Source organism: Camelus dromedarius, chromosome 7 (genome assembly GCF_036321535.1).
Source record: "Camelus dromedarius isolate mCamDro1 chromosome 7, mCamDro1.pat, whole genome shotgun sequence".
Taxonomy (NCBI): domain Eukaryota; kingdom Metazoa; phylum Chordata; class Mammalia; order Artiodactyla; family Camelidae; genus Camelus; species Camelus dromedarius.
The window spans coordinates 24,562,726-24,575,509 of NC_087442.1; the positions used below are offsets into that span (position 1 = coordinate 24,562,726).

The window sequence follows — 12,784 nt, forward strand, 5'->3', positions numbered from 1 at the left end:
GTGTCACCTTCTCTGAGAAGCTTTTCTTGACCCCTTATCTGCTTTTGGTCGAGGGTCTATAGTAAACTGTGGTCAAATCTGTCCGACACCTATTTTTGGACAGCCTGCAGACCAAGAAGAGTTTTTACATTTTTCTAATGGTTGGAAAAACCCAAAAGAAAAAAATTAATAACACATGAAAATTACATGAAACTTACATTTTAGTGTCCATAAATAAGGTTGCATTAGAACCCAGGCATGCTAATTCACTTAGGTGTTGTCTGTGGCTGTTTTCGCCCTACAGTGGCAGAGTTGAATAGTCGTGATAGAGACCAAATAGCCCACAAAGTCTAAAATATTTAAATTTTTTATATGGTCATTTGAATATCTCTGGCTCTTTACAGGAAAAGTTTGCTAACACCAGCTTTAGGTGATTGGGTTTCCTCAGTGCCCACAGAGGACCCTACACCTGCCTCTGACTCAGTTCTTCCCCCACATTCTGGAAGGAATGGTTTTCTTGGGATCCCCACTGCTCTGAGGTGGAGGCCACTTTATAATTCAACTTGGTCTCCCCAGCATGGAGCAGAGCGCCTCATACTCAGGAGGCACTTGATAGACAGATGATGCGTGAAGAAACGGTGTCAGCTCCCACCCCTGGAAAGTGAGTGGCTGGAAGGCAGGCATTTTATCTCCTCTGTTCACTGTCCTTCGTTCACTGCACATCTTTAGAATCTAGAAGAGTGTCTGGAACACGGAAGGCACTCAGAAAATAGTTGTGGAAGCTCAGTGCAGCAGTCTTGGTACCGTTTTCTGAGTTTTGTAATTCTTAAGTGAATTCTTTGACATCTGCTATTTGACGATTGGGGGAGATAAAACCCCACCCTCCAGACCTCAGGGAAGCAAAGAAAAGACAGTCTGACCTTGTCATGAGAGGAAGTGGTTAAGAGGTCTTTTCAAGGACATAACGACCTCCCACAGGCTTCAGTGCCTCTCAGTATGGGCACCGCAGTCTGTCCTTCCCTCTTCCTCTCACTCGCTTAGAGTAGCTATGTCAGGGCAGGTATTAAATCATGATCCTGCTGACACCGAGTTATTGAATCCTTGTGGCAGCAGGGCTCACAGCACAGACTGAGACTCAGCACCCTGGCCCTGGTTCAATCAGGATGAGGGGTACTTTAGGAGATTAATGTGCAGATATAAATCATGGTCTAAACACTTCATCTGGTCTTGGACAACCTCTCTACCAGTGAGTGGAACCCTCTTGATAGACAATGGACTGACTTGTTTCCATATCAGCTCTGTGAGTTTGTAGGAAAGACGGACTGAGAATCTCTGTTCAGAGCTGAAGAGTCACGGCACCTTGCATGTTTACAGTGCTGTATTTGAGATCATATTCTAGAAACGCTTCTCCTGAATGATGAATGTGCCACCTTAGTATCTGACCATATCATACTTGTCTTATTATGAGCTTTATAATATTTGGTTTTGTAAGTTGAGTGTGAGGATCTCTATCTTCATGGACATTTTGTGCAGGACTTCATAAGCACACACTGCTCTCTCCTGAAGCCCCAAAATGTCCCGCAAAAAGTCTTTTAAAATACAAGGGAGAGAATATTTGTCTCCCAATCACTCTCATCCCAGTCTCCCCAGTCCCAGCAGCTCCCGGCAGCCCAGGAACCAACCTTTCCCTCCTGGCTCTGCACACCCTCTTTCTGGGATTCACACCTGGTTTCGTCAGCAGCCCCATTTATCAGCAACCATCTAGCCCTCTGCCTCGTCACGCTGGAGCTGAAAGCTGTTCCCATTTAGAAGAACCCCATCCTTGTGCACACACGAAGGTCAGAGCAAAAGGAGATCAGTCTTGGCTTTCTGTTCTAAATTCACACACAGAGACACACACACACGCACACACGCGTGCGTGCCTTTTAAAAGCCTAAATTTTAGCTTTTAATTCTTCACACAAGAATGAGCATGATTGTGAACACTAGTGAAAAAGGGTAAAATAGTGGAGTCACTACAAAGGGGAAATGAAATCCCCAATGTGGTTCTAAGGACAGGGAACTCGGATGGAGAACGTGGGAAGGTTTGCGTCTGGATGGAAGCCAAGGGTTGCAGTAATGCTGATGGAGCACAGGCTTCTGAAATACCCAGCTTTACACGCAACCCTAGCCTCTCTGAGCCTGGGTTTCCTTCAGGATAGAATGAGGAGAACGCCTTTGAACACTGCTGTGAAAAGAACACGAGACGACTTAGTGCAGAAAATGCCAGTCCCTCCCCACACAAGGTCAGGAAACAACTATAAAATGGTTGGCCCAGAGAGCTTGCCAGGACCACTGTCATGCTCTGCAGGATGCAAAAGAAACATCGCTAATCATAGATAATACAAAAGACTTTAGAGGAGATTCATAGCTTTTATAATTGGAGCGGAGCCCTAGGGTGGAATGAAGGTAATCTGTGATAGGTCTTTCTCTCGTCTGAACTCAGATCTTTCTCCAGTGAGACGATGGTGGGGTAAAATGACACCCGGGGATTACAGATACATGTGCCCTTGTCCCTGGATGTGTGGCGTGGACGCTGACAGCACCACTATGTGTGGAGAGCATAAAAAGGCTGAGACTCACCAGTCAAAGGCTCCGCTAAGAAGAGCTCAAAGGAGACTTGGACGGTGAATCTTCAGCATCAGCCTCAAGACAACTCTGAATACCGGGGCAACCCCTAGCACTTGTTTCCTTTCTAATAAGAAACTTTCAAACTTTCAACTTTTTTTTTTCTTTCAGAAATGGTTGGTTTTAATTATAAATGATTGAATGACTTCTGAGGACCCATCAGCCTTACAGGAAGGTGGGAGTGTCAGCCAACCTCCTGGGTCTAATGTTGATGTATCTAGGATGATAACGTCACTTTAGGGTCTTTTCCCCAAGCTTTCATCTCAATACCGAAAAGATTTTTAAGAAGGTTCTTGATTCCGGACTTTTAGAGAGAACTCTGATGAGATTTCCTTAGACATGCAAAATCAAATGAAAGCAAATGCTAAGGACCCAAACCTTTTTTGAGGGGTGAGAATGTAATATTTTTAATATATAGCAATGTCAGATACACGCCTGTCAGATGTACCAACTTACAAAAAAATATTAGTTTGTTTAAAAAAAAACAAAAAAAACTTCAATCTAAATTTATTGGGATTACAAAAATAAGAGCACATTTCATTAATGCCTTGCAGCTCAGAGTTATCAACACATCCAAGGCATCTTTAAATAAACTGCTTCTTGCCAATAAATCTCATGACATTAAAAAAAAGATGTTTATTTTCATATTTACAGAGGAAAAACGCTGTTTCTTGAAATTATCTTTGGGGTTAATGGTGAGGCTATTTTTAAAGTCAGAGAACATTTCAAATTGAAGAAAGTGCTTTAGAAACATCTCGCAATGCATTTTATCTAATACCACCGGGTGATTCTGCATCCTCTTCTAAAGATGGGGCTTTATCGTAGAGCTTCTGGAACTTCCACCTACAAAAACAGGGGATTTTCTTTCAATAAAAACAGCACAGGGGGAGGATATAGCTCAGCAGTGGAGTATGTGCTTAGCATGCCTGAGGTCCTGGGTTCAATCCCCTGTACCTCCATTAAAAAAATAAAAATAAAAACCTAATTACTCCCTGCACCCCAAATAAAAGGACCTCATGACCCAGTTAGTACCAAGAGCTCTCCTAAAAATAAAAAAAAAATTTTTTTAAAAGCTTTGTTTGCCATGATGGAAAAGAAATGGAAACTATATATATGTATGTATGTGTATGTATAACGGAATTGCTTTGCTGTACACCTGAAACTAACACTGTAAATCGACTACACTTCAATAAAAAATAAAAATTAAAACAACACAGATGACAAAGTGGAAAAAAAATGTGTAGAGTATGTCTTTAGCAGTATTCTCTGAGAAAAACTCAGATATAGATTGATTACTGCTGGGTGGTATTCAAATTTTATATTATAAAGTACGTTTTAACTCACTTGCAACTCTGTAGTAAAATTTTTGGCAGGTGATGAGTCTGTGCTGAAATGTAGATGATATGCCCTGATTTTCTCATTAAGGAAATTGGTATTTTTATAGGCCGAAGTGTCTTAAGGCAGGTCTGGCCCCTAAATGACTGAGATGCTGAGAAAGTGGACAAGGCACATTTCTCAAATAGAAATGTGCTCTCTGGTGACCTGCTCTTGACGCTCCAAATTTGGCAGCCACTTTGGCTTACTAAAATATTTTGAATATCGGTAAGTATTTTGAGAGGGGACTTTGGTACCACTGTGCGGTGGAGCCCGGCTCCTTTACTAGGTCTGCGCCCCAGGGTCGGCCCTTGAGTGACTTACCCGCCGAAGCTGTTTTATGCTGCTTCCCCGAATAGCTTCCATGAGATTCTCATGAGCTGACCTCTGTGGGGTAGAAGGTCGGGAGTTGTCTTCCACTTTCTTCTCTTGCACTGACCTTAGGGAATTTTTAATTTCCTTTAGGATATTTGGCTGTTTCTTAACCTTTTTCCCTTTTTTCTTTTTCTGTCCATTTTGTAGTGCCCGCTGGGCACTCTCCTGCTGTTTGATGACTTCTGCGATGTTCCTGGTGATTAGCTTTTTCTCTGGGAGCGGAGGGGGTGGGGGCGGAGGAGGGGGCGGGAGCTTTTGGGAAGGAGGAGGTGGGGGCGGGGGCGGCGGCGGGGGCGGAGGAGGAGGAGGGGGCGGGACCACAGGAGACTGAGGACGGCTCCTCACAGTTTGGACTTTCTTGGGGAGTTTGGGGGATGACCAGGGAGAGTGCCTGGGAGATGCGTAAGGCGAGGAGCCAGGCGTTCCTCTTTGCCAGACTTTGGTCCTAAGATTGGCTCCTCCATCACTCCCCTCCTGCTGTTTTTGCTCCTGCATCCGCTTCTGCCTCTGTTTATCCATGTTCCTCGTCAGGAGGCTCGTCATGCTCATTCTTGGTCCTGGGAGCTCGAAATGGTAGCCCAGCCTCAGCAGCGTGGTGTTCTCCCTCAGCAGCTTGACGATCTCCATCTCCACCTGGCTGCCCATGATGTGCCTCTGGTTGTGGAAGCGCAGCTCGGTGAGCACGGCGTTGTGCTGCAGGGCCCGCATGATGGCCAGGATGCCCTTGCCCGTGATGAAGTTGGACTCGATGTTCACGCTGGTGATGTGCCGGTTGACGCGGAGCATTTCCGCGATGGCCGTGGCCGCGCTGTCGTCGGCGTGCGTGTTGGCCAGGCTGAAGGTCTTCACCACCGTGTTGTTCCTGAGGGCCTCGGCGAAGCGGGCGAGGGTCTGCGACGTGATGTTCTCGATGTTGTTCAGGTTGACCTCCGTGGTGGCGGGGTCGTTGTTTTTCACCTTCTCCAGAGCATCCTCGATCACCGTAGGGTTCCCGCAGGGGTGAATGGCTGCCGGGGACTCTGTGCTCCTTCCGCTGTGGCCGTTGGTCAGCTGGATGTTTTCGATTTGACTTTTAAATGTCTTTGGCCTGGAGCTGTCAGAATCGACGCCTTCATAATGCACAGTTCCGTTAATCCCTTTCTCGTTTCCAGCCGTTCTTCCCTCTTCTTCGCTGTCCTCTTCCTCGTCGTCCTCCTCGTCGTCCTCCTCCTCCTCTTCCGTATACACCTCCTCGGAAACCTCGCTGTTAGTCTCAGTAAAGACAAGCTCTTCCTCGCTCTCCTCTTTGTCTTCTTCCGCAACCTGAAGGGCGTGGTATCACCAGTAAGTTTGTCATCTTTAAGCACATTTTTAAAGGTACAAAGGCAACACATGATTTTGCAATATATACACATATCAAATCATCATGTCCATCTAAAACTAATACAGTGTGATTTGTCAACTGTATCTCAATAAATTAAAAAAAAGTAACACATACCAAGTAATACAAAAGTATATAAGGAAAAAAGGTAATCTGCTTCTGATAGCTCTGGTTCAGGTAACCAAGTTTAACATTTCCTTGCATAACCTTCAGCAGCATTTCTTAAACAAACGTTTCTTTTGTTTTCTGCAAAATAAATCTCCAGAATTCAGTGTGTCGAGTAAAAATTTGCTGTCATGTTGCCAGTGTGCACAAGAAAGTAGAAACTTCTACTTTGGAAAGCCCTTGATAAAAGTTTTATTCTCTTAACTGCTCTGAACTGTTTGACTCCTAGTCGCCTTTTGATTTAGCAAATTCAACCTTCTCTTAGGGAATCATCCCTCTGTTCTTCCTTATTTCTCCATCCCAAACATACAAATGACAACAAAAATATACAACATACTAATGAGTTGCCTTTCTTACTGTTCAAAAATTTGCCGCCAAATTTGCCTCCTATAGCAGATGTGACATGAGCCCAGTGCTCCCTGCCCCAACCTGTCTCAGTGGAGAGAGAGGCGGGGACATCATTTGCCCTTCCATTTGTCTATCTCTGGAGCAGAGCTTGGCGCAGGGTCTGGGAGACCCCACACCACCTGCAAGTTGCTGCTGTCTCTGTCCCTGCTCTGGGGAAGGAAGCCAACGGGGCCAGGCTGCTGTTCAGGGCAGTAGCAGGTCAAAACCCCGCTCTATGCAGAAACCCATTGAGGTCACAGCTTCCAGGGAATCAGCTTGAAATCTCATGTTATTGTGGGGTCTGTGATAGCAGACGGGTCTGCAAATAGAGACATAACTGCAGAAGACACAGGTGGGAAAGATACTCCCCCTTGGCACTAACTAGACTAACAGCAGAGAACAGCAGAAAACCTTGAAGCAAGCCATTGCCTCTGCCTGGTGGTCTTAAATTATTTACCAAGTATCAATTTTGAAAGACTTCCAGGCAAACACAGTTTCATTCCACCTTTGTCTTTCTTGTTTACAAGACTCTCTGTACCGAGGAGTCAGGTGACCCCTTCTTTCTCTTCTTCTTGCTATTTTTTCTGATAAAATAAAAATCTGGAAGTTGCTGACGGAGTCCTATTTTCCCTAATGCTATCTTTTAGTTCCTTTATTTTCTCTAAAGCCCCCAAACCCTCTCTTGTCCCCAAAGCCTTGATTCTTCCCTCTACACTGGAAGCTTTTTTTGACCCTAGTCTCCTGCTGCCCAAAGCACGTGGAGTGAACTTTGGAAAACACAGCGCTGGTCTCCAGGTTTGTTTGCCCAGTTGCTATCACCAAATAGCCTCCAGTTATTCACTTGTTTGGAGTGGCAGGCACCAAGTGATGGCCTGGGGAAGGGGTCAGCCGTTCCTGGGATGACTCAGTCTTAATTTACTCACTTCTCAGGAGCAGGAGGAAGAGTGATACTCTGTGTGTGTGTGTGTGTGTGTGTGTGTGTGTGTTTGTAAGTGTGTGTTTTTAGCTATTTCGGTATTTGGAAGAAAGGGGCCTGTCAAATTCAACGTATACTGCCTTTCATGCCACCATTAAATTGTATCCTCTTTGGTTTTAAAGAAAAACCTTTAGGCTTTATCTGCAGGAGATGTTTTCTCCTTTAAATGAACCCAGAGAGAAAATATCTGAAACTGTTATCCAGCCATGAGTTGTCCTGTACCATCTAAATGGTATTTTTCCCCAAAAGCCTTCACTGACACCCCCTCAAATTATCTTTGTGATGTGTTGTACTTCCTCCAATAAAGTACCTATTTAACGATTTGTTTGTCATTTTTCCCGGAAGACTGTTACAGGGGTGAGGGCAGGGATCATGTCTGTTTTGTTCACCTCACGCAGTGCTCAGCATGTAGCTCAATAAATATTTGTTTACCAAATGGATCTAAATTGACATTGGGTAACAGCCACTAAGAGTCAGGACTGGGCTGGGGGAAAAGTACTGACAGGGCTGGGTGGGGGTAAGGTGCCCGACTGTCCTGGTTTGCCCAGGACTGAAAGGTCTCCCAGGAAGCAGAACTTTTAGTTCTAAACACTAGGTAGTCCCAGACCATCTGAGATGGTCAGTCACTCGTGGTGGGGGACACCTAGGAGGAGAAAAGCAGAAGGGAGAAAGGTGTCTAGAGAGGGAGGTGGGGGGTGTAAAGACAATCGTTGCCTACTTTCAAAATTATTCTGACATTTGAACTGACTGCATTGTTCCAGGTCCCCTATCTGCCACTGCTTTGGAGTTAACCCAGATCCTTACAAGACTGGGGCTGGGAAGGTGGGGATGAGGTGAGGCAGTGAGGTGTGAGGTCCTAGGGGAGCACTTTAGGGAGAATTCAATCAAGGTGAATGTCGGTACACTTAGGGAATAAATAAGGCAGCAAGAAGAGGGTGGTCAACAGCTTCTCATCACCTCCCTGATGAGGCACCATCACATGAAGAAGGAGGCAAGAGGCTTGGTTTTCTGTTCTGGTTCTGGGTCTACCCATAAAGAGCTGGTTGACTTTAGACAAATCACTAACCTCTGGAGGGGGTATCAAAGAAAGCAATTTATAGATGAGTGGTTCTCAAACGTCAGAGAGTGTTATAATCACCTGGAGGGCTTGTGAGACCACACATTCAGGGCCCTGGTCCCAGAGTTCCTGATTCAGCAGGTCTAGGGGAGCCCTAGAATTAGTAGTTCTAAGAAGTCGCCAAATGATGCTGATGGTCAGGCACCCACATCTTGAGAATCACGACCTTTGTGCCAACAGAAGTTGGTGTGAATTTTGGCTATAAGCTGTTAATCTCAAGTGAGTTTCTTCACCTCTCTTTGTCTCAATTCTCGTGTACAGAAGGTAAGAAATAAGTGAAACAGTGTGAGTGAACTCACCGGCACCTATGCCTGAAACCCAGCAGATACGCAAGCGAGGGGAGCCAGACCCTTGGAGGCTATTAAGTGCAGGAGAAGTTTGTGTGAATCCAGGTGGGCAGAGGCTGTCTTTCAATAGGTATCGAACATGATTTTCATTAAGTCTTTCAGAGTGGGTAGCCTGATGACAAGACCCCCACCTCCTTCTCATGGTCCACACCACGCTGCTCTTTACTTCCCTCCCTCCCCCACCAGTCAGCTGCTTTGAGCTTTTTCCTGGGGTGGGAATGGATTGACACCCTCCCCTGGCGAGCTTCTGCCCAGCACTCCTTGTGACTCCAGAGACAGCTGGCCAGTGGGGAAAGTGTGGCAGGAGAAAAGTTAACTAGCTGAGAAAGGAATCGGAGTTCATCGACCCACAGCCTCTCTAATTGCGCTGATAAGCCATTAGCAGGGATCAGGCATCAGCAAAACCTTTGGCAGGAACAGGTGGGTTTCATCAACAGCTGACAAGAGGTTTTGCCCTTTGTTTTCCACTGATCTCAAGACATCACGACATTAGAATGCCTTTGTTGGGTTATTGCTACAAGGGTTGTTGGTCCTGGACGTTATAAGGCAATTTGAATCTTTTTATTAGGGAAAATCTTTAAGGACTGTTCTGAAAATGTCATACTTCATATAGTTTATCAGATTTTGGACACACATTTCTGCATCAGATTTAAAACAAAAACTTTAAAAATCCTAGTTGTGGAGGAAATGACCAGCCCAAATCCTGGCCGTGTATCCTTCCTTCTCACCCACACCCCCACCTCCAGCTCCTCGATGCAGGCAGCCACCGTGGCCTTGGCAGACCCTGGCTTGATCCCAGTGGCCCTTCCTGCGATGATTGACATGCACAAAGCTCACACATACCTTACTACAAATGTGGCCCACACACTCCATCATCAAGATCATCTAACAGTGCCTAGATTAGTCCTGTGGAAGTCTCGCCACGGGCTTCGGGCCATTTTGATTTTAGACGATTCCAGTGGAGCACAGAGGTTTTCAACTATCGCTCCTGACCAGTGTTCTGCCACAGATTCAGGGATTTGTTATCTTGACACTCTTATTTTCATTACTATCGTCCCAGAGCCTAGTCTTTTGAATTTCTTTCTGTTAAGGATTCATTTGGCAAATTCAAAGTAACTATTTACTGGGCAGAGAATAAGAGCTTAACAGACCTAACCTGTAATATTAGCATATTTCCTGGTCTCAAAATCCCCATTACAAAGTAGAAAGAAATCTTAGAGATCATCATGCTTAAGGAGTTCTTAGGGGGGGTTTCAGAATGGGTGCCAGCATTTTGAAATTCTATGTAAATTTTGTGTATGTGTGCAGACGCACACGTGCATTTCCTTAAGGAGAAGGTCTGTAACTTATCCAAATCTTGAAGGTGTTCTTGACTCACAAAAGAAACACTGGATCCAGATCCTTCCACGGTCAGATGCGAAAGAGAACCTTGCAGAACTGACTACCTGTTCAAGGTCTTAACAACTTAGGCACAGAGTAGACACTAGAAATAGGATCCCTGGACTCTCAGTCCCATATACTTCCCACCACCTCACACTTCCTGATGTTGGGGAAAAAAGAACTATTTCTGCTATGGCCACCATCACAGTCCAAACAACCAGAGTACCCACTTTTGTCTTTATAGGAGAAGAGAAATTCACTTAACTGACATATACATATGTGTATATATATATATATATATATATATATAATCATATATAAATCAGGAACAGACATTATGCCACATACTCAACTTATAACTCAAATTAGACTTAGTTTGGCAGAATATCTAAACCTATGCTTTGCTTGCGAATTATTTTCCTCTTGAAGGTCTCATCTTTGTCATTCACAGGACCCCAGCTAAGAATTTTACATATAATCCATTGGGTGGCCATAAAAGTTAGATGACTATTTCAGCCTGAGAAAATTTTCAATAGCAGGTACAAATGGGTTATAAGAAAAGAAAAGTGATGAGAACTGAAAAGTTAGGGAAAAAAACAGATTCCTGGGTTTGGGATGGGGGATGGGAGTAGCTGGGGTGGGGTGGGGGGGCATCCAAGAGCCTACCTACCTTTCCACACTCCCCCAGCCTCTCCTTCTCCAAGAGTTTTTGGGACTCCTTTTCCCAATAGGCCATCAGTGCCTCTCTGCTGAATGTCCCTGTGGGGGTTTTTTCAGTCAGACTCTTTTGCCTCATCCCCACGGGAAGACTGCGGTCAGGTTCAATGTCTTCCAGCTCCCTCTCGAGCTCCTTGAGCTCCTCGGCCGACAGGGAAGCGAGGAGCTCGTCCTCGTCGATGGATTCATATTTGCTAAGTCCTCTCCTGTAGCCGAAGGTAGACATGGTCCCGCTTTGTCAGCCCCACAAGAAACTCGAAGAACCAGGCATTCAAGGCAGCCAGCAGCAGGCAGGGAGGGAAGTGGGCAGGCTGGTCAGCAACTGGTGCTTGCAGTGCCTGCGATAGCCTTTTAAGAGTGGTGATACAGGCTGTGACAATGCAGAGAGGGGTGAAAGCATAGGCTGTTTTAAGCATCAGACGTCAGCTAGACATTGGAACACAAAGAATGTCACATCGGTGGTGGATGGAGGTCTCGGAACCAGTGGGGATTATAAATACACTGGCCAGGGACATATTTAGCTGAGCCTGATAATTGCTCATGAGGACAGGGAGAGAGTGCTTCAGATAGGGGGGAAGACAGTTCTGACTTTGTATTCAAACAACCGGGGAATAAAATTTATTCTGAAAATGACTTGCTCCCACCCCCACAGTCATGAAAAGATTCTTTCATTCTCATCTTTCAGGATGAGGAACGAGTACATATCAGTCTAGTTATTCTGGTTCTCCTAAAAACATACCGTGGGTGGCATATGATGGGAACGGAAGGCTACAATAATATAGAGCACTTTTCTATTTTCATTGTGTTTTGCAGTTTACAAAGCACTTTAATGTAATTTTTCTAATCATTAGTCTTGTGAGATGACTAGCTTTAGCCTCCTTTACAGATTCTGGCAGTCCAGGTTCTGAGAAATTAAGGGAAAAAACTGAAGTGCAGAAGGAGCTTTCTCCAAGGCACAAAATGGCTTTCTTCCCCTCACCCTCTGAGTATTAGTAAACAACTAGATTTGGAAATAAAACTCCAGAAAGGTAAGTAATAATACTGGGTAGGATTTATTAAGAACTGACACTGTGCCAGCCTAGTGCTAAGCACTTTATACCTTTTATCTCGTTTAATCCCACAGCCCTGTAAGGCATATATTTTGCTAGTGCAGATTCAGAGAGGTTAAGTCACTAGCCCAGGACCACACAGCTAAGAAGTGGTGGAGCTAGAATTTGAACCCAGATTTGTGTCTGGGCTGGAAACTGAAGAGACGCTAACTTGAAATAACATATTATGCCCATATTCTTATGAATGTGATAAAATGTGTACATAGTTTACAGGATTTGTTAAGTATGTCATTTTAGCATAGAGATAAATAAAAATCTGCTAAAGTAATTTATATTTGCTTAGAAATATACATTTATCAATACAAGTATAATATATGATACATTCAGCAGTTGGTAAATATTTGGGCTCTTCCCAGGTTTGGGTAATTATGAATAATGCTGCTATGAACCTTTACCTGCAAGTCTTTGTGTAACAGTGTGTTTTCATTTCTCTTGGGTAGACATGCAGTAGTGGAATTGCTGAATTGTGGGGTAACTTTATATTTAACTTTTCACCAAACTGCCTGTTTTCCAATGTGGCTGCACCAGTTTACTTTCCCAACAGCAATGATCAGAGCTCCAGTTTCTCCACATCCTAAATGCTCATCTTTCTGATTATCACTATTTTAGTGGCTGTGAACTAGTATCTATTATAGCATTAAATATTATTCCTCTAATAACTAATGATATTGAACATCATTTCATGTGTTTATTAACCATCTTATGTCTATTTTGATAAAATATTTATTCAAATCTTATGGTCACTTTTAAATTGAGTTGTAAGAGTTCTTCTTATATTCTGGATTTCATCAGATACAAGATTTGCAGACATAGTAACCTATAATGAAAAGGA

The 12,784-nt window shown here is 44.3% G+C and overlaps 1 protein-coding gene across 1 annotated transcript; it reads right to left on the reverse strand.

Annotated features, from left to right (window-relative positions):
• Nucleotides 1-3,137: 3,137 nt before the first annotated feature.
• LMOD2 (leiomodin 2) lies at nt 3,138-11,184 on the reverse strand. Its single transcript, XM_010975612.3, has 3 exons — nt 10,797-11,184; nt 4,344-5,696; nt 3,138-3,488 (listed from the first exon to the last, which is right to left on the reverse strand). Exons 1-3 carry the CDS (start codon nt 11,067-11,069, stop codon nt 3,462-3,464), a joined length of 1,653 nt encoding a protein of 550 aa, XP_010973914.3. The 5' UTR covers nt 11,070-11,184; the 3' UTR covers nt 3,138-3,461.
• Nucleotides 11,185-12,784: the final 1,600 nt, after the last annotated feature.